The sequence below is a fragment of the Orcinus orca genome, chromosome 7 (genome assembly GCF_937001465.1).
Source record: "Orcinus orca chromosome 7, mOrcOrc1.1, whole genome shotgun sequence".
In the NCBI taxonomy this organism is placed as follows: Eukaryota; Metazoa; Chordata; class Mammalia; order Artiodactyla; family Delphinidae; genus Orcinus; species Orcinus orca.
The window spans coordinates 25,782,162-25,804,680 of NC_064565.1; the positions used below are offsets into that span (position 1 = coordinate 25,782,162).

At 43.4% G+C, this 22,519-nt stretch overlaps 1 protein-coding gene across 3 annotated transcripts in view; it reads left to right on the forward strand.

Moving 5' to 3' along the window:
- The window catches only part of MGAT5 (alpha-1,6-mannosylglycoprotein 6-beta-N-acetylglucosaminyltransferase), a 370,454-nt gene that overhangs the window by 196,092 nt on the left and 151,843 nt on the right, over nucleotides 1–22,519 (forward strand). For all 3 annotated transcript variants that reach the window (XM_004265434.4, XM_033420274.2, XM_049712683.1), the window contains exons 5-6: nucleotides 15,927–16,003; nucleotides 17,030–17,119. In XM_004265434.4, the coding sequence (XP_004265482.1) occupies nucleotides 15,927–16,003; nucleotides 17,030–17,119 (167 nt within the window). The remainder of the gene's footprint in view (nucleotides 1–15,926; nucleotides 16,004–17,029; nucleotides 17,120–22,519) is intronic.

Below are 22,519 nucleotides of genomic sequence, written 5' to 3' on the forward strand. Positions count from 1 at the left end.
CAAACTCCTTCTCATTTTGCCCCTTTTCCTTACTCTTCATTGTCTTATAAGTATCAGTATCTGTGGGAAGATTATTCCAATATAAGCTTCTCTGCCATTGCCAATATATATCAATAATTTCTCAGCTTTGCTTTATAAAGAATTCCAAGTTAAATTGATCACACAGTTCTTACACAAGGAAGAACTCTAAAGGAAAGCTCTAAAAGTGTTCAGAGGTTCAGCTGCTGTTCACTGTGGGGTAGTGCAGTTCAGGAGTCTGCCCTGGCCAAGAAACAATCTGAGTTATTTCTTATCACTGCTCTGACCTTCTCCTGCCTTTTGGTATATAAGCCGGCTCTCTCTTGCTTTCAACACAATAACCACCATTTCTAGGTTGGCAAAGAGAGTGTGTTTTTTTTTTGCGGTATGCGGGCCTCTCACTGTTGTGGCCTCTCCCGTTCCGGAGTACAGGCTCTGGACATGCAGGCACAGCGGCCATGGCTCACGGGCCCAGCCGCTCCGCGGCATGTGGGATCTTCCCGGACCCGGGCACGAATCCGTGTCCCCTGCATCTCAACCACTGCGCCACCAGGGAAGCCCCGAGAGTGTATTTTTAATGAGGGCTCTCCCTCTCCTGGACACCATGGCTAGAGAGTGAGTGGGTGAGCGCAGTTTGCCCTGGATACTGGCACAGTGGCATGGGTCTTCAGGTGAAGACCTCCAGTTGGTAATCCCACCGCCAGAGGACCAGTGCTGTCGAAGAACTGATTCAAAAACCAGCTTCCCATCTGAGAGCAGATTACTTCCTGTAACAGATTCCTAGGCAGTTGAAAACCTTTGTTTTTCATACTGCAAAGAACTTGTGTTCACATATTTACTAACATTTTCTATTGAGTAGATGAATAGCATTCCAGGGTAAGACATACATTTAAGTATATGCACATTACTCTCTCAGCCTCACAAGCTGAGTATCATTGTCCAAATTTACATGTTCTTAAGCAGACATGTTTCCTTTCCACAGGAAGAAGAATCTGCTAAGGGCTGGGAGAGATAAAAGGAATTAAGTTATAAGGCAACCTGGTTTTTGAGAGACATCGCTAGCCAAGGACGTATCTAGCAGGCATAGCATGTATGTGTTACGCCAGTGGGCTTGCAGATTTCATGAAACTCCGGATAAATCAAATGGAACTAAAAATTAAGTAGCTCTCAGCCTTTCTTCAAACTTGTACCCAAGCGTTTGATGTACTTGGGGGTGTTCTCAATATTGTAGGCCTTAAGCTTCTTTTTTTGTTATTGTGTTTTATTCTCACTCTGCTGCTTTTTGTAGTACCAAAAACTTATTATCAGGGTGTCATCTTAATTCTAAATTAACTTACAGTTTATTTTTCCATGCTGAAAAGGGAGGAGGGAGACTATAACCAAGCAACCAAAACAAAATGAAAAACTCAGTTCATATGAGTGAGTGAAAACAAAAATTTATCTTGATCTCCCATTAAAAGAATAATCAAAGTACTTCCTCAGTGCCCGTAGATGTCTTGATGTCTAATCAGAATCCCTGTCCTTCACCAACAGCGACAAAAAAGTTTGTGACAGGTGATTCAAAAAGGGGCATCGTCTACATGCCACAATGAAGACCCAGTGTGGCCAACATTAAATAAATAAATGTATGTATGTATGTATGTATGTATGTATGTTGTTGGGAATTCGCTGGCGGTCCAGTGATTAGGACTTGGCTTTTTCACTGCTGTGGCCCAGGTTTAATCCCTGGTCGGGGAACTAAGATCCTGCAAGCCGTGCAGCCAAAAAAAAAAAAAAAAATGCGGAGGGCATTGTATGATGGGGAGAGAAAACACCTATTTTTGGCAGTTTGTACAATCAAAATAGCCTAGGAATATAGCCAGTCTTCTACAGTTACTAACTCTTCATTGCTTGCTTTTCTTCTTCGGTTTCAACAAAGAAATACAAACAGATGTTCATAAACTGGGTATATATTTCTTTTTCTTTTAATTAATTAATTTTATTTATTTCTGGCTGAGTTGGGTATTTGTTGCTGCGTGCGGGCTTTCTCTAGTTGCAGAGATCGGGGGCTACTCTTTGTTGCAGTGCGTGTGCTTCTCATTGCAGTGGCTTCTCTTGTTGCAGAGCACGGGCTCTAGGCACGCGGGCTTCAGTAGTTGTGGCTCGCAGGCTCTAGAGCTCAGACTCAGTAGTTGTGGCGCACGGGCTTAGTTGCTCCGTGGCATGTGGGATCTTCCCGGACCAAGGATCGAACCCGTGTCCCCTGCATTGGAGGTGAATTCTTTTTTTTTTTTTTTTAAGATGTTGGGGGTAGGAGTTTATTAATTAATTTATTTATTTTTGCTGTGTTGGGTCTTCGTTTCTGTGCGAGGGCTTTCTCTAGTTGTGGCGAGAGGGGGCCACTCTTCATCGCGGTGTGCGGGCCTCTCACTATCGCGGCCTCTCTTGCTGCGGAGCACAGGCTCCAGACGCGCAGGCTCAGTAGTTGTGGCTCACGGGCCTAGTTGCTCCGGGGCATGTGGGATCCTCCCAGACCAGGGCTCGAACCCGTGTCCCCTGCATTAGCAGGCAGATTCTCAACCACTGCACCACAAGGGAAGTCCCTCTTTCTTTTTCTTAACAAAATCCAAATCCCAAACGCTTTGACAGTCTGATAAGAATAGTCAGAAATGTGTGAGCTGTGCTTAACCATGTTTTAGAAGAAAAATTGAACCATTTGTTGTTGGAAGGGAGTAGGGAGATGTGTGTGCTCCACGTTCTAGGGGATGTGGCTGTTACAGTATGATAGCTGCGGTAAACTGCATGCGAAAAGAGGGAAGTTATGAAAGGCCCTCCCTTGTTTATTGGACAAGGAGAATAGGTGTGAAAATCGCTTTAGGCTCCCAACTTGAGAATATCATGTCGTTTTGCAAGTATAATCTTGAATTTTTAATGTCCGCCATCTACTTCCCAGTATCTTTTCTTAAATCTAAATTGACAGCTGAGGTTGCATTAAAATCTGTCAGTACTATATCTTATTTGTTTTATTTGAATGTCTGTATCAATTTTTATTTACTTTTTATTGGCGTATAGTTGATTTACAACTATATATATTCTTCAGATTCTCTTCCCTTATAGGTTATTACAAAATATTGAGTTGAGTTCCCAGTGCTATACAGTAGGTCTTGTTGGTTATCTGTTTTTTATGCAGTAGTGTGTATATGTTAATCCCAAACTCATAATTGTTCCCCCACCTTCCCCTTCGGTAGCCATAAGTTTGTTTTCTATGTCTGTGAGTCTCTTTCTGTTTTGGAAATAAGTTCTTTTGTATCTTTCTTTCTTTCTTTCTTTTTTAGATTCTACATATCAACGATATCATATGATATTTATTTTTGTCTGGCTTCACTTAGTATGATAATCTCTAAGTCCATCCTTGTTGCTGCAAATGGCATATATCTTATTTTTTAAAATATTAAAAACTTTTTAAAACTTTTTTTCTAGAAATACGATACCATTATAACTTTTTATTTTGTTTTTGATGCATAAAACTAACATTCTCCCAATTTAGGGACTGTTATGTCCATTTATTATAACTGGATACATAAGATAGTAGCCACATGGAATGTTTTATGTCCCTTACATTGTTACTTAAAATGCTGAAGAATATTTTGTTGTAGAAGAAATGATAACAGGGATTAAGTATGAACTTATATGAATAGAATAGGAGTATATCAGTAGAATATATATATCAATAGAATATGGGAGAATATATTTCCCATACAGATGAATACATGTAGATTTATGCATGAAAAGAACTCTGATTCCCTAAATCATATTGTTCATGCAGTTTTATCTTCCATTCCCAGAGCTGTTAGAATATACAGCAGATGCCTTTGTGCTATTCATTTAAAAAGACTTGAACTTTTTTCCTTCCGTAAATTCAAAGCATTTTAGTCACCGGCTGTATCTCACACCTTAGTCACTGGCTGTATCTCACACTTCATCCAGCGCTGTGGCATAAAATGAATCAGAGATGGGTAACACACATACAGAGAGATACGGACAGCAGGACAAGTATATTGAACAAATAGGCGAATTGAGTGAACGAGAGCTAGTGTGTAATATTTCAGTGTGACATAGGCATCTCTCTTTCTTACAGCTTTATCTCCCTCAGCATTTCTTATTTGACTTTGAAGGCTGAGGGTGACATGAGGCAATAAATGAGTGCCAGGTGTGGTACCTGGCACAGAAAGGATAATTCAGATGTTGCAGAGTTTTACTGACTCCATCTATTGCATGAAGAAACAGGCTCAGGAAGGTCCAGTAACCTGCCCAGGTTGTCCCCTGGTAAGCAGCAGAGAGAGAATCCCAGTTGAGATCTCTTAGACACCCTGCCCTTTCCAGCACATAATCTTTTTTTTGGGGGGGAGGGGATGGGAAGAAGTGAAAATATATTTACTTTCCAATTACATGATCTTGTATATAAGAAATACATCCCCAACACACAATTCGAACTAACAAATGAATTCAGAAACATTGCAAGAAACATGATCAATGTAAAAAATCAGTTATATTTCTATACACTAGTAATTAACAATTCAAAAATAAATTAATAACTTTACTTACAATAACATCAAAAAGAATAAAATACTTAGCAATAAATCCAGCGAAGAAATCCAGCGCATAATGTGTACTCACCTTTTCTCCTCTTTCCACTGCTGGGGTGGAATGTGGTCAGGTACTCAAATACCAGGGCACAGAGGGCTGCTTTCTCTTGGAGCATTTTACAGTGTCAATTCCAGGAGCAGGTCGCTTCATAATGAGCAGGCAGGTAGCGTGGTGGCCGAGGAGGGAAGATGGCATTTCATGAGAGGATTCATCTACTCTTTGAAGCACGGACAAGACAGACGTTTTTCCTTTGTTTTATTGAGATAGAATCAACATACAGTGCTATGTCCGTTTAAGGTGTACAGCATAATGGCTTGACTTACATATATTGTGAAATGATTGCCACAGTAAGTTTAGTTAACATCCATCCATAATCTCAAATAGATACAAAAAAAAAAGGGCAGGGGTGAAAAAAATGGTTTTTTTCTTGTCATGAGAAGTTTTAGGATCTCCCTTAGCAACTTTGAGATAAACCATACAGCAGTGTTAACTACAGTCAGAAGACAGATTTTTATAGTTTTACAACTTCAGAGGCTTATGCTGTGCCATTTTGGAAATACATTTGAAAATTTGAAAAGAATTTACCTATTACCTGCCAAGTAGGCATCAGTGAGAGCTTAATTAAATGTAAATGGATGAAAAAGGGTATTAGAAGCTGCTGTAAATCAAAGAAGGGGTTAAACATTCATAGTTACCTTTAGAGACCCCTTGTCAGAAAAATAACATGGGCTTCCTTACTGGTGAAAGACAGCTTTCTGCTCCTTGACAATTTACAACTTTAGGTATAAACTCTATTCAGCTGTAAAGACTTGATACATCAGTATCTTTGGAAGTCCACAAGTCAAATTTCCATCCTCATAATGTAGCTGTCGCTCTCCTTTTCCTTGGATTTCACGTTTTTCAGCACGTTGCTTCTCTCCTCAAAGACTCTGTTTCTTCCCCAGCGTCATAGCACCCAGCTGCCCGAGTGCACCCAGCTGCAGTGACCTTCGTATTCCCGCAGTGGGTGATGGTGTTCTCTGCCTGGAATTTGCAGCTCTCCAGGGTGTGGTGTCAGCTAACCTTTCCAAGCTGAAGTTTCCTCCTGCCCTGCTCTGAGTCTGCTGCTTTAGCCACGTTGATCCTCTCCCCTCTCCCACACCCGCTCAGACATTGATGTTTGATTGGTTGCTCTTACCCACTGGGGGTAGATTTCCTTTCTCAGTAAGGACACTCGGGGTTAAAACATAGGATAAAAGATCTGTTTTCCATCTCTGGCCTCAAAAAGGATTCTGTACCTACTATTAGCAATCATTAACCCCCTTTCAACCTCCCTTTCCCCCAGCCCGAAGCAGCCACTAACCTACTTTCTGTCTCTCTGGATTTGCCTGTTCTGGACATTTTATATAATATGTGGTCTTTTGTGACTGACTCCTTTCACTTAGCTTAATTTCTTCAAGGTTTATCCATGTTGTGGGATGAATCAGTACTTCATTCCCAGTATGGCTGAGTAATACCGCATTGTGTGGATGTACCACATTTTGTCTGTCCATTCATCCACTGATGAACATTTGGATTGTTTCCAGTGTTCACCTTTTGGCTCTCATGAATAATGCTGCCATGAACTTTTGTGTGGGTCTAGGTTTTCATTTGTCTTGGGTATCTACCTAGGAGTGGAATTGCTGGGTCAAAGGGTAACTCTATGTTTAACTTGTTAAGGAACTGCTAGACTGTTTTCCACAATAGCTGCATTATTTTCTCTTCCTGCCAGCAGTGCTTGAGGGTTCTGATTTCTCTACATTCTTGTCAACACTTGTTATGACCTGAATTTTTGATTATAGCCCTTTCAGTGGATGAAGTGATATATCATGGTGGTTTTCATTTGCGTTTCCCTGATTGTTAATGATGATGAACTTTTTTTTTCATGTCACTGTCAGGTGTTTAACCCCAGCTGTTTTCTGCCCACTGCACATACGTGTTCCTAGGTGTGTGATGACCAGCCTTTTCTGCCTGAATATTCTAAGGAATGTGACATGCTTGTATCAGTAGCAGTACCTGGGGGCCTATCAGAATGGAGGGTGTGTGTGTGTGTGTTTGTGTGTGTGTGTTTCTGTATGTGTGTGTACACAACATTCTTAGAGACCCTGCCCCTCCTACTGAGAATCCCTTTTAATTAAATTATTTTATTTTATTTTATTGAATTATATATAGTTGATTTACAATGTTGTGTTTCAGGTGTACAGCACAGTGATTCAGTTTTTTATATATGTGTGTGTGTATATATATATATATATTCTTTTCCCTTGTAGATTATTACAAAATATTGAGTATAGTTCCCTGTGCCATACAATAGTTCCTTATTGGTTATCTATTTTATGTATAGTAGTGTGTATATGGTAATCCCAATCTCCTAATTTATCCCTCCCCCGCTTTCCCCTTTGGTAACCGTAAGTTTGTTTTCTAAGTCTGTGAGTCTATTTCTGTTCTGTAAATAAATGCATTTGTATCCTTTTTTTTTTTAGATTCCATATATAAGCGATATCATATCAATGTGATATTTATCTTGCTCTATCTGGCTTACTTCACTTAGTATGATAATTTCTAGGTCCATTCATGTTGGTGCAGATGGCATTATTTCATTCTTTTTTATGGCTGAGGAATAGTCCATCGTATACATATACCACATCACCTTTATTCTTTCATCTGTCGATGGACATTTAGGTTGCTTCCATGTCTTGGCTGTTGTCAATAGTGCTGCAGTGAACATTGGGGTGCATGTATCTTTTTGAATTAGAGTTTTCTTTGGATAAAGGCCCAGGAGTGGGATTGTAGGACCATATGGTAGCTCTATTTTTAGTTTTCTGAGGAACCTCCATACTGTTCTCCATAGTGGCTGTATCAATTTACATTCCCACAAACAGTGTAGGAGGGTTCCTTTCTCTCCACACCCTCTGCAACATTTATTATTTGTAGACATTTTAATGATGGCCATTCTGACCGGCGTGAGGTGATACCTCATTGTACTGAGAATCTTAATCCTAGATATTCTTTTTAATTCTGTATTACCAATGAAAGGTAAAACGGTATTAATGTTAGCTTCAAAGCTTAATGAGGTGGAAATTCTGCAAAAATAAATAAACAAACAAATGACCCAGGGTATAACAGAAGAAAAGCATAAATAATCTAGGGTTACTTGGCTGTTACTGTGGTTTGAAATTTTTGACGTTGATTATACTTGGCACTGTGTTTTCATAGTCCTCACAACTTTGTTTTTTTTTTTACACATTAACGTCATCCTTGAAAAGCTGTGCATGATTGAACAACTGTCCATTGAATATGATTTTCCTGTTGACTTCCATTATGCCTATAGTGTTTGCTTATGGGCAATACTGTAGCTCCAGGTTTTTAGCAAGTCCCTGAGGCCCTTGGAGTGCTTCTTCAGAGACAAGTAAAAACTGATCATTTTATTCTTCAGGGTTGACTCTTTGGATTTCTGGTGTAGAGTGTGAATATGGTGATGATGGCGGTCGTGTGCCTTTTCATACCAAGAGCCAGAGTAGTGGAAGCAGTCTTGACCCAGAAGACAGAAGCCTGGGTTGAACATGCAGAATGTGTTGTGCATGAGAGGTAACTAGTGAATTTTATTAAACCACTGAATGCAGAAGGTAGTTCATCTCTCTAGGCCTTATTATGAATCAGGAAAAGTCAACAGCTTACTAATATGGCTTCAGAAGTCCTCTGCAGCTCTGAAATTCTTTGGTACAGTGATTGCATTTCTAGCTTCTTACATTGAAAAGCAAAACAAAACCAACAAAATGCAAACAACTCTTTTCAAAGTGCCCGGTGTCCATCCCTGGGAGTCCGTGAGTGTGTCGTGCCCATTACCCGTCATGACTCCCCAGCTCCTTCAGTGGGCAGAGAGCTTCCTGTTCCTGTGGGCCCTGGAATATGGGCTCTGGAATATGTGTACATGATTCAGTTATGGAAATTAAATCACTTTTTCATAATGCAAATGTAAAAAGTGGCCCTAAATGAATATTTGCCAACTGAGAATGACTGGTGAGGTCATTCGTAATGGGAGATTGTATTTCACCATGGCTGATTCCTGGCCGATTTATTGCTGGTAACTCCTGACGTGAGGCCGGCTGATGGAGGCGCTGGCAAGAGCATGGTCTCCAGGCTGAGCACAGAGGTGAAGTCAGCTCCCGGCTGGTGCAGTGCTCACGTGGGCACCCTGCAGGGGCCATCTGATAACTGGGGCGGTGTGTTCCTATCGGGTGTTCGGAGAGAAACACTACCTTACCCTACACAAAAAACAGAATTGCTGGAGACCCTTTATCTTTTGAGAGGAAATATGCTTGGGGTACCTTTGGGCCGAATCGAGCCCTCACTCATGAAGATGGTTATCTTAGCTGCTGGCAAAGACACTGGACCAGGAGATTGAACTCGGTTTCCTAAAACTTCCAGGGGTAGACAGATGGTCACGTTTTTTGAGATTTCTGAGAGATTTTTAAATTTCCTTTTTCATCTTCCATTAAAATAGCAATGGAGAAGAAATCAGGCACCCTTAACCTATCTGATGCCTGTTCAGTTCTAGATAAAAAATTAATGGCACTGTGTTTTACAGGTTCTTAAGAAGAAGTACCGTTTCAAACACGTCGTCTTTGCTGTAATTAATATTCAGACACGTCGTCTTTGCTGTAATTAATATTCAAACACGTCATCTTTGCAATAATTAATATTCAGACACGTCGTTCTTGTTGTAATTAATATTCAGACACGTCATCTCTGCTGTAATTAATATTCAGACACGTCGTCTTTGCTATGATTACTATTCAGACACGTCGTCTTTGCTGTAATTAATATTCAGAAAAGTGAACCTTGCCAAAGGAGGCTCTCTTGGGAGGGTCAACTTTCATTCTAAAATAACTATCTTCTTTCTGTGTAGGGCTCACAAAACACCTCTCCCCCTCTCCACCACCTCCCCCTTGCCTCCCACTACCCACCACACACATCCACTCCCCTGCTCTCCTGTCCTCACTTTATCATCACCACCTGGGAGCATGTAGCCGAGTTTCTTACAGGTGGTACCACGCACAAGTATTTATAGAATCGGACTAAGGGTGACACCTGGCTGCCATCCTTGTTTGTTGTGAGCCTCTTTTTATAACCATATTCCTGGAGCTCTTTTGTTCAACAGAGTCAGGAAAGGTTATCATTTACTTGAAATAAGTTTGTAGTAGGTGAGTGTTTTATGATGCTGCATAGTTGATAGTTGATGACTTTAAAAACAGACAGCATCTCCATGTATATGTATTGAACTTGGCAGCTAAAACTAAAGGTATCCTTGTATGGTACCCAATGGATCTTGTGTTTGACTTGTAAATGCATCAGGACAGTTAACATATGAGTCATTAAGATCATATCTCACAAAACTGCAAGCCTCTCTTTTTAAATACTAATAAGGTATGAATGTCAGTCATTCACATGGGGGATAGGCCACTTCCTCCCTCCCTGCATTGGCAATGAGTCTTCTTTTTTTTTACATCTTTATTGGAGTATAATTGCTTTACAATGGTGTGTTAGTTTCTGCTTTATAACAAAGTGAATCAGTTATACATATACATATGTTCCCATATCTCTTCCCTCTTGCGTCTCCCTCCCTCCCACCCTCCCTATCCCACCCCTCTAGGTGGTCACAAAGCACTGAGCTGATCTCCCTGTGCTATGCGGCTGCTTCCCACTAGCTATCTACCTTACGTTTGGTAGTGTATATATGTCCATGCCTCTCTCTCGCTTTGTCACAGCTTACCCTTCCCCCTCCCCATATCCTCAAGTCCATTCTCTAGTAGGTCTGTGTCTTTATTCCCGTCTTACCCCTAGGTTCTTCATGACATTTTTTTTTTCTTAGATTCCATATATATGTGTTAGCACGCGGTATTTGTCTTGCGGCAGTGAGTCTTCTTTCACTGCTCCTCCTTGTGACATTTTTCCTTGTGTGGAGCCCAGATTCCTTTGGCTTGTTTAGTGTGTGGTCCGGAACTCTTGCGTTTCTGTTTCAGAGATTCCCAGTGAGGACCGCCCACCCCCTTTCTTCCGTGGCTCTTTCTTCTCCCTGTGCTCCTCTGGAACTGGGGCTCTTAATCCCTTTGTTACATTTGTTCATCTGTCTAAAAAAATACAATGGAGTTGCCAGGGTGCCAGGCAGTAGGTTGGGTGCTGGGCCACAGCCCTGAGGGTGGGTGTCCCGCCTTCCAGGAGGCTATACCCGAGGAGGGGGCTCTGCTGTATGTGGTCCCTCCCCCTAGTCCTGGGGAGCTCCTCCAGGGTATGGACCATGTCTTTCAAGGACGCAGCTGTTTTTTTTTTTTTTTTTGCGGTACGCGGGCCTCTCACTGCTGTGGCCTCTCCCGCCGTGGAGCACAGCAGGCTCCTGACGCGCAGGTTCAGCGGCCATGGCTCACGGGCCCAGCTGCTCCGCGGCATGTGGGATCTTCCCGGACCGGGGCACGAACCCGTGTCCCCTGCATCGGCAGGCGGACTCTCAACCACTGCGCCACCAGGGAAGCCCAAGGATGTAGCTTTGACGTGGAAGCACATGGCCAGCAGCAGGCTTTTGAGAGATGTTCCAGGCGGCTGTGGGCTGAGTTTGGAGGTAGCCGCTGAGGATTTTGAAGCGTCTCCTTTCCAAACTATAAGATGAGGTAATTGTCTTCCTTGTTCAGGAGGATGTGGTGAGTATAAAATGTGCTAACGTGTGTGCCAGCACTTTAGAAAGGCTGGTACTGTATCAAGGGAGGTCATGTTGTCCACCTCTGTTTCCTCTATCACCCTTTTCAATTCTCACAGTCCCTCTGAGACTGTCTTTACCATTTACTTCTGCCCTGTACTCTCCCACTTTCCTTCCTTCCTTGGGCAGAGGAAGCCATGAGTTAAAAACATCTGTGTGTCTGGTTCCATATCTCTTTGTCTCTGTCGCTTCCAGATATGTATTTGAAATGCTGTTGTGTCTCTCAATCTGTGTATGCATGTTAGGACCGTCGGGGAGAATATGGCTCCACGCTTGATGGGAACACGCTGCTCTGGGTGTGTTTATGGCATCTTTCGTCACTTCTCCTGCTGTACATGTGCTCTTCCTGAGTTGTAAGCATTTTTGATAATAAGAAAAATGTTCTCTTAGATTAAACCTAATATTTGACCTCCTACTACCCTGATAAAACAACAGAGTTTTTTGCACCTAGGGTACCCTGCCTTTTTTCTAATACCTGGTTGACGGTACCATATAATCAGTTCAGAGGTGAAGTTTTCAGTGCAAGATGCTACTTGGGCTGGTGTATGAGGGTAAGAGATGAAACTGATTCCTAAACAGTAGAAGAGCTGAGCTTCTTTGCTTACATTAACATCTTCTTTTTCCTTTGCCCTTTCACCGTTAAAAAAAAAAGATGACCTGTGTGAGAGGGTGGGGTGAACAGCAGGGAGAGCCTTCTAGTAATGTATCTTGGCAGAATCCTGACACCTTTTGTGGGGAGGGGCCTCATTAAGCTAAGTGTCCCCTGAAAAGCCGTCACGTTGACATCTTTTGGCCTGAATTTTTGTGGGTTTTTTTAACCAACCTTAGGTGGAGGCTCTTGCAAAGGTAGAAGTGTCTTCTGTGGACACAAAGGAATGAAAACATGATTCATTGAGTTTTTGTCATTGTGATGGAAACAAGGCCGGGAGCTGTCCTGTGGGGTGTGCTGAAACTCCTCAGGGCCTGGGAGGTAATGCAGGGTCTTGTTCAGGTTACTTACTGGGGGTTGGATTCTGTGAGCAGCTCGGCCCCATGGCGCTTCCCGGGTCTCCCTTTCACAGATCCCTTCCACCCCAGAGCCTCAAGTCATCCAACTACACTTTTGGAAGCCACTGTCTATTCAAACCCACCACTGTGTAACAAAATAATGAGAAAATTCCTCATTAGATCATGGAAATGCAGAGGAGCCCCTGTTGGATTAGCTGACACACTGCTGCTTGGAAGAGGAGCAAAAAATGCTGGTCTAGCAGGGGTCTCAGCTCAGACTCATTCTCCCTGAGCCCAAGGGTCAGGCCGGGGATGGTGGGGAGGCAGGCAGAACATGCGTATGTTTATTCAGCCCAGCAGCACTCACTGAGTGCCTGGTGATGGAGCAGAAAGACGTAACCTTCCCACCTCCTAGGAGGGGAGGTGAACAGATGCGAACAAGAGAACAGGATTGCTCACTGTGGTGGGAGGGCCAGAAGCCGCAGGGCAGCACTCAGCCCTGACTCGGTCCTGACTCAGCCTGGGGATGGAGAAGAAGGATCAGGGCTCTCTTCAGGTGGGGATGCTCGAGCTAGGTCTTAAAGGAGGAGGGGCTTTAAATGGGTGGAGGGAACCGGGAGGGGTGACAGGAAGGGCACGCCGGACAGGGGAGTGCCTGCAGATGTCCTTTAAAAAGTCAGTTCAGGGCTTCCCTGGTTGCACAGTGGTTGAGAGTACGCCTGCCGACGCAGTGGACACGGGTTCGTGCCCCAGTCCGGGAGGATCCCACATGCCGCGGAGCGGCTGCGCCCGTGAGCCATGGCCACTGAGCCTGCGCGTCCGGAGCCTGTGCTCCGCAACGGGAGAGGTCACAACAGTGAGAGGCCCACGTACCAAAAAAAAAAAAAAAAAGTTAGTTCAGCAGGTCTTTGCAGAAGTGAGGATCCTCATTTGGGGAGTCTCTTAGCATGGCCAATATCGGGGTCTGTGCCTGTTTTTGTAAATAAAGTTTTATTGGAACACAGCCACACCCATCCTCTGCCTGTCGTCTGTGGCTGCTTTCCTGCTACATCCCAGACAGAGACCATGTGGCCTGCCCGGACTAAAATATTTATTGTCCAGCCCTTTATGGAAAAAGTTTGCTGACTCTTAGCATAACATTTTTTTATTTCTTGAAACTCTTAAATGAAGAGGACCCACACTACCAGCAACTAGGCTTTGCCTGCAGCCTTCACGGACCTGCTGGTTTATTTTAACACTCGACGATTTCTCTTCATCCCGCACTGCCGTACCTCCAGCTCACCTCATTTCAATAACTTCTGGCTCTGAACATCTGGAACTAGAGTAATACCTCTTGTGTGTAAAGAAAGGGGAGTAATTTACCCCTGAGTATCTCAGATGTCTGATTATCCCAACCCTCGGCTGTTTTGGACTCTGCTTAATTTCTCGGAACCTCTGCTGCGTCTTACTTGCTTAAGTAGTAAACAAAATTGGAATTTAAAATAGTGATAGGAGCAGTAGTCATTGGAAAGCACTTCTTTTCTTTGGTGAGGGAGCCCGTCTGTCAGTGGATTCTGGAGCTGGCTGTCCCCGTACACATGAGAGAGAAGGGGAGCTTTAGGGAGAGCCACCATTCAAACCTGCATTTATTTTAAAAACGAAGAGAATGCATTTCCAGAAGCATGTGCATTTGAAATATTGCTTTCCTGGGTATAGTGAGTGAAAGTTGCGTGGAATTATACAGCAAATGCCAACTTTTAAGCACCTGCCATGGTCTGTGGTATCATGTGATGGGAGGGCCAGACCAGGCTTTTTTACAAACGTTAACTTAAATATTTAATAAGACCTGGATGAAATAGAGGTGCAGTTATTCCGATTTTACAGATGGGGAAACAAAGCCTCCAACAAACTGTCTTCCATGTTAACAACTAACAGACACTGCCTCCGACCTATGAAAAGGAGGATATTGATTTTACACTCTAGTTATCCTTAGGTTGATATTGTAGTTTGGGATCTAATTTCCGATTAGTACTTGGTATAGGAAACTGTCAGCAGTGAATAATTGGGACATTTTCCAAGCATGTGCAGAAAATATAGTTGGTCCAAAAACAGAAGCATGTAGGTTTAGGGTTGTCGGCCTTTCCAGCTGAAATGATTGTTCCTAAACAAAACACTGATCGTAACTATCTTCTCCTTAAAACTTTTCAGTGCTCCGCCACCCAGGCCCTTAGTACAAAGACCAGAGTCTTTATTTTGGTGCTTGAGGCCTTTCTGGTTGGACGCTGCCTCTCAGTACCTCGTACTAATTCACTCCAGTCAGACCAGGTCCTGCATTTGGATGTTTTCCTGAACACCATCTCTACCTTGTCCCTCTACCTGGCTCGCTCCTTCATCTTCACATCTCAGCTGAGATGTCACTGGATCCAGGGAAGCCGCGTGTCCTTCCCTTGCCCCGCCCTAACATAAGGCCTTTTACACTGCTGTTCACTTGTTTACTGGTTTGTCTGTTGTCCATCACTAAAGCTTCTGGGAGGCATTCTTTTCAGTTTTGACTCTGTAGTTACAAGGAATAGGAATCTACTCTAGCTTGCTAATACAAAGGGAGTTTATTGGGAGGAAATAGTGGAAGAATAAGGAGATCTTGGTGGAAATTTAAGAACCGGGTCTGTAAGAAGGTGCACCTTGCAGATGCATGTTGTGGCTTTCTGAGCACATGGTTCTCTTCGCCTTTCTCTCTCCTGTGGGCTGCCTCAGCTCAAGCGCATGTCTGTTTTGTTTTATTGAAGTATAGTTCATTTACAGTGTTGTGTTAGTTTCAGGTGTACAGCAAAGTAGTTTCGGTTATTTTTATATATATATATATATGTACACACACACACACACACACACACACACACACACACACACACACATATATCTATTTTCTTCAGATTCTTTTCCCTTATAGGTTATTACAAAATATTGAGTAGAGTTCCCTGTGCTATACAGCAGGTCCTTATCATTTATCTATTTTATATATAGTAGTGTGCATCTGTTAATCCCAGACTCCTAATTGATTCCCCCCGCTTCTCCTTCAGTAGCCATAGGTTCGTTTTCTATGTCTGTGTGTCTGTTTCTGTTTTGGAAATAAGTTCATTTGTACCACTTTTTTAGATTCCATGTGATAAGCACACGTGTTCCTGAAGCTGCTCATGGCCTCAGTTTGTCCTCATAGCCTAGCCTGGCCTCGCCGGCCCTGTGACCCTCCTAATCTCATGACTTCATTTCCTGCCCCCCACTCATATGGTTTCTCAGTTTCCCAGTTGCAGATTTTCAGGCAAGCACTCTGGTTGGCCCGGCTCAACCTTTGCGGCTGGGCCATGCATGTCACAGGTCTCTGGCCGTGCTGGAGGTGGGCTCTGGTTGGGTCAGGTCCTCCCTGCAGACCAGACAGAACTGTCGTCAGCTGGAGGGGCTCCCCGGGTAGACTTCTCTTTTCCTTTTCTCTCTCTGACCCTCACTTGCAATAAACTTGATAGTATCCTTTGTTGTTTTTCCTCCTTTTCAGATATCATTAATGGAGCTCAAGAAAAATGCGTATTGCCTCCTATGGATGGCTACCCCCACTGCGAGGGGAAAATTAAGGTAAGGCAGAAGCGATGTCCATTCGTCCCCATCCTCCTTAATCTGCACGAACAGCCCCTTGCTTCCCCCACCCTCCCTTCTTCTCCCCAGCGATACACATGGGCAAGCGAGCCCTTTAAGGGAGTCATTTAAGGGGCGCCTCAGTCCTGCCAGTTAGGGGCTGTGGCCATGACAACCCTTCCCTGCTTATGCCAGCTCTGTGGGGTTAGTCAACAGTGACTAAGTGGTCAGACTGAAAGGGCTGGGCCATTGCAGGCACCTGCGGTGGCTTTGAAGCTGTCACTAGCACCCCCTTTCCATCCTCCAGCAGGTGATCCTTCAAGGGCCAAAGACAAGGGGCTGCCATTATTTAGTATCCACCTTCCCTCTGCCCCAGGCCTCTGCTGTGAGGTCTCCAGATTGAGATTTCAATGTCACATTTGCATGTGCAGTCGAGTACCCAGACACTCTTGGCCACTCTTTGACTCTTAACATTTTTTTTTCATCCCATTTATACGGCCAGCCCTTGGGGAGACCACTCTCCTTCGCAGTGGTTTGCAGAGAAAAGTTAGTGTTCAAGCACCATGTAGGATGGTGAGACCAAACCACAGGGCGTTTACCTAGCCTCCATTTGGGACTCACCGCACGCTGAGCTCCTGCCCTCGTCCGTGCGCTCTCTTCCAGGCACTGTGCCGAGGCTTGTGAAACTGTAGTTCTCCGGGGAGGGGACTCTGATGCCGGGGCACTGCATTAGGCACTTGCTCTTGATAAAACGCTCCTTGCCGTTGCTTCTCCCGGGCTGCACTGCAGGGTGTGTCTCATGGCCTCTGTCCACTCCAAAGGCCTCTGCTAAGGCCCAGCTCAAGCCACGATCGTCCAAGAGCTGAGCATCTGTCTCCTGACCTCAGCCCAGGGATCCCAAGCTTCAGGCCACGGCTTGAGCCAGCCCGCTCCCCCTCCGAGCCCTCGCCGTCTCTGTTGGCAGGTGTGCCTGGCCACAGAGATCAGGCTGCTCATCGGCGTTCTCGCCTTCTCTGGTTGTTTCAGTGGATGAAAGATATGTGGCGCTCGGATCCCTGCTACGCAGAATACGGAGTGGATGGGTCCACCTGCTCTTTTTTTATTTACCTCAGTGAGGTGAGTAGCTTCTTGTGGCTTTGTGGGGTGGGAGTGGACGGTCTGTTCTGTAGCTGAGCCTGGTATCTGAAAGGCTGAAAAACGATGGTATTGTTTTCCCACGAAGGGCCTGTGATTCCCTTCTGCGTGACTCTCCTCTGTCCCCAAGTAGCGTGACTTTTTTTTTTTTTCTCCTTGAGGGAAGAATAGTCTGAGTTCACTGTTTAATTTTTTCCCAATTAAAAAAAAAAGGTAGTAAAATACACCTAACAAAAAAATGTAGTAAAACTTCTTAACCATAAAGTGTAAAGTTCAGCGGCCTTAAGTCCGTTCACACTGAGACCGTCACCACCATCCATCCATCTCCAGAATGCTTCATCTTGCCAACCTGAGACTCTGTTCCCGTTAAACCGGAACTCCACGTTCCCTCCCTTCTCCCAGCCCCGGCAAACACCCTTCTACTTTCTGCCTCTGACCGTGACTACTCCAAGTACTCCTATAAGTGCAGTGTACAGTATTTGTCTTTTTGTGATGGACTGATTTCACTTCGCATAGTGTACTCAAGGTTCATCCATGTTGTACATGTGTCAGTATGTCCTTCCTTTGTAAGGCTTAATAATATGTTCCATTGTGTGTATAGACCACATTTTGTTACCCATTCATCTGTCAAATGGACCCTTGGATTGCTTCCACCTTTCAGGTATTGTGAATAATGTTGTTATGAACGTAGGTGTACACATAACTCTTTGAGACTCTGCTCTCAATGCTTTTGGGTGTAGATCCAGAAGCAGAGTTGCTGGATTATATGGTAATTATATTTCTAATTTTTTGAGGAACCACCAAACTGTTTTCCACAGCGGCTGCAGCATTTTACATTCCCACCAACAGTACACAAGGGTTCTAACTTCTCCACATCCTTGCCAGCACTTGTTATTTTCTGTTTTTTTTTTTTTTTTTTTTTTTTTTAGCGTTCCTCTGAATGGGTTTGAGGGGGTATTTCACTCTGGTTGTGGTTTGCATTTCCTTAATGATTAGTGATGTTGAGCGTATTTTCATATGCTTGTTGGCTGAGTTAGCTATCTACTTACAGGCTGAATTATTTACTTTTTTTCCCCTTTTTATCTGAACTTCATTTGTACCCTTGAATTTAAATAGCAGCTTTTTTTCCTTTTTTTTTTTTAAGGGCTACAGGGCATTTTACAGACCACATGGAATTTGTTACATGCTTTAGGGATCTCCATTTCACCTTTAGAAAGGTTAAGGGGGTAGGGTGGGGTTAAGACTTTATCCAACGCCAATTACTGGGAGAGAACTGAGTAGGGAATGAAAACTCAGCGGCTGCCCACCTCCCCACCCCCGTTATGGGCAGGGGCAGCAGCCCTAGGGGCTTGTGAAACAGACGCCAGCTAATTTCTGAGGATGTGCACTTGGCAGGCTCTTGACTGCCTTTTTTTTTTTTTTTTTTTTTTTTTTTTTGATTCGCGCCCCCTGGTTTTGGTTCTCTTGCTGTTTAATCAGTAGTTCAATAACAGCTCCCTGGTGATGCCATGCAGAAAGGAGAATGCCTCCATTTTGAAGCTAAATGAAATGTTTTTGCCATAGTTTCCCTTGTGGGATTCAGGTACCTCTTCTCTCTGGTATAAGGTGACAGGGACAGTTTTGGGGATGGAGGCCAAGCCAGTATTGCTGTAGGGCATGTGGCCCTGGAATCTGTGGGGTTTGTCCCTCTTCCGCACCCTTACTTCTCTTTCTTCTGTAAGATCCAGTCAGACTTTTTTTTGCCAAGGTTTGCTCCACGGCCACCCCAGGGCCATCATGGGAACCGTCAGAGTTAGTGACAGTTAAAATGCCTCTTGGAAACGAAAAGCACTGAGAGGTTGGGTGTGTGATGCACTTCATTAGGTGGCTGCTGGCCAGTTGACTTTGTAGCATGTATTTGAGTGTGTTTGGAGCTTGGGTGGCCCGGGGCTGGCCTCATTTTCTTCTCCGGAGGAGCAGGGCCTGGGGCTATGGGTGAACCTTCACTCTAGTGAGAAGTCAGTTAGAGGCACCTTTCCTGCCCTGAGGAACAAGTTCCTCATTTAGTTCAATTTTCAAAAGTTTTCTTCCCATTTCCATTTGATAGAATTTAGCCAGAGTCTAACTGGGCTCCCTGATGGACAAGCTGAGCTCATTTCATGCCTTCCAGCATCTCAGGGAGGATTGCCGAGGTGAAGGGAGAGAAAGAGGATTTGACGTGCTCACTCCAGCCTGGATCTCCATCTCCCAAGCCGGAGCTGGGGAGGTGTGGGAGAATGGTCCAGGTGGACAGGGGCTGTAATTATATATGCCCTGGTTCCCTTCCTTTGAAACCGCCACCCTACCCCTACCGACAGGGAAGGAAGGACCTAGTTAAGATGAGAGAAAAGGGAGATTCTGGTGCAGGTAAACTGAGAGGAGTGTGGGATAGATGGGGCCGCATAAAGATGTGATGGATCATGTAGACTTCATATTGGAGCCTGGGTGTTTCCTTGCAGAACCTTTAACTATTTTTTCTCCTTTCGGGATGTGGAAGGGTACTTCATTTGCCTCTTCTACTCTCTTCTTATGCAAATGATCAGACCTTTCTTTCTGCAACACTGAATTCAGTTCAGTGAGCACTTACTGAACATCTATTGTATTCACTGATTGTCAACAATTACTGAGGACTCATTTACTTGGCACCATGCTACGCATTCATTATCTTTCAAGTCTAATGGAAGAGGAAGCATGGATACAGGTAATTAAGCCAGGAAGGGGTCCTGGGAAAGAACTAGGAACTTCTTTTTCAAAGTTTTAATCTGAAAATGACCTTGAAACTCTGGCCTTTTAAAAAAATTTTCCATTTTATCAAAGCATCTTAACAGGGACCCTATAAGAGAGGAAAATTTAACCAACATGGCCACTTGAATAGGCAGTACTGCCTTAGAGCCTCGTAGCTGACTTAAGCTTCTGTTTCTAATGCTTTCTAAACACTGTGCTCTTGGAAAAGTTGTCCTCTTTGTGCCTCAGCTTCTTCCTTTATCATATGTTTTAATTTTGTTTTTAAAGGATCCTGCCGTGAGAATTCCTGAGCCTATATGGGAGCATGCTTAGAGTAGAACCTGGCAAATAAATGATACTCAATTTGTAGAACTGACACTTTTATGATAGGTTTTTTGGGTTTTGTTTTTGTTTTACTTCTTTGTGGGGAGTGGTTATTTATTTATTTATTTTTATTGAAATAAAGTTGATTTACAATGTTGTGTTAGTTTCAGGTGTACAGCGAAATGATTCAATTGTATATAGTTATATATGCTTTTCCAGATTCTTTTCCCATGTAGGTTATTACAGAATATCAAGTAGAGTTCCCTGTGCTATACAGTAGGTCCTTGTTGATTATCTATTTTATATATAGTAGTGTGTATATGTTAATCCCAAATTCCTTATTTATTCCTCCCCCTCACCTTTCCCCTTTGGTAACCATAAGTTTCTTTTCTGTGTCTATACATGATAGGTTTTTGATATTGCCATTATTTGAGTACAGTTGTGGGGTGTCACTTAGCCTGTGACATTTTATGTGGGACCTTGATTCTGTCTTAGAATTGGAATCAATTTCTGGTTCTCATTCACCAGTCTCATTTAATTTTAGATCCCTAGGCTTCTGGTAACAGAAATTCAGCTGTTCCCCTTGACTTCCTTTGTCAGGATGTGCAACTTGTTCACAGTTAAATCGTGAACCGGATGCATGGAACAGCAGTACCCCTCTGCCGTTGGCTACATGAAATTATTAGGGATGTTTCCTAAAGCCAGTTAATTGTGTTCTAGTATTCTGTAAATCCTGGACAACATCTATGGCTTTGTGGTGATGTATTTTGTCTAGTTTTTTTTTTTTCCTCTTGCTTTCTTTCCATCTTTTGTTACTTCATTTAACCTGTATCGTATGCCTGGTTACTCTTGCAATTGGTAAAATGATTGAGAGAGACATCTTCATTTGATTTGTTTACTTGATCAGTGGATGTACTGGTGACTTTCTTTTCTTAATCCTCACCGAAGAGCCAGTTCTTGTTTCCATCTATGTTTAACTGCAGAGCTTTGACAGATATAAAAGAGGACATGAAATAAAATGTCTCCTCTATAGTCAGTCACCGGTTGAACTGAGGCATTTAGATTCAGACCAGTCTTAGGAGATAGCGCTCTTCCTGCATTTTTCTTTCCCCCAGTTGTCTCAGTGTGCCAACTCTGCTGAATTATGGGAGTATAAACTTCTGCTTTTACCTTCACCAACTTGTAGTCTCCCAGCCTTTTATGGGAAATCCCAGGAGGTAAAGCCGTCAGTGTTTCCCCTTCCATTATCCCCACGGATGCTTGTCGTATGTCTGATGTTGTATTAGGGACTGGGTGTGATGCTAAAAGTCTCGTCATTGCCCTTGTTGAGTGGCAGACAATAAGAATGAAACATGGCTGAGCTGCACTGTGTGCCTGACACCTCAAATACACAGCGTCATTTCAACCTCTCCCCATCTCTGAGTAGTAGAGAGCCGCATCCTAGAGGCTCCGAGAGGTTAAGTTGCTTAGTACTTCTGCATCGACCATTCCTGTTTCCCTTTCACGTCAAACGAAAGCTGAACTCAAGTGAAGTCGTTTGTCACCATTGCCTTTGCATTCAGTTCTATGCTCAAATCCACCTGTGTTTGAAATATGGCTCTAAGTTAGCTGGTTTCCATTAATCAGTCTTCATTGCTAGTTTAATACTCATAATTTTAATACTTTATCCCCCCTGCCAAAAAAAAAAAAGAAAAAAAGAAACGGTGCCAATCCTCCTGAACATATAACTCATGGAAACCAGGTACTTAGCCATTGCAAGTGGTGAGGGTTGAAAGAATGATACGTTAAGCAGCCTTGCATTTCCAGATCATCGAGCAGTTCATTTTCTGTGTCTGTTTTTGTGAGCCATGTAACTAACTACTCCCGTTATAGACACAAGACCCTATAAAGTAATTACTCTAAATGTCATTGTTTCAGGTGTTATTAACTTAGCCCTCTGCAGAGCCTTTTACTGCTATCAGCTTTTACAAAATTGAGAATAAATTTCTTTACCCCTATTGATATTATGTTGATAGATGGCGCTGATATATTTGACTCCCACAGATTTTTGGTATTTACACAATTATTCTAGCAACTAGCAACCATCATACCCTGCCAGACTTCTTAATTTGTTTGTACTGTTTTTTTAAAGCACTTATGTTGCCACTGGAAGTATAGTTGCTCTGAAATAATCAAATTGCTCAGTGATTGATTGCTAGATCTTAGGATGTGTACAGGCTATTGCTTCTAATGCCGATTTGGACTGGTTGAGTGAGTGAGTGAGTGTGTGTCTGTGTGTGTGTGCGCTCCTGCCTCTGTGTGTGACTCCCTCATAAA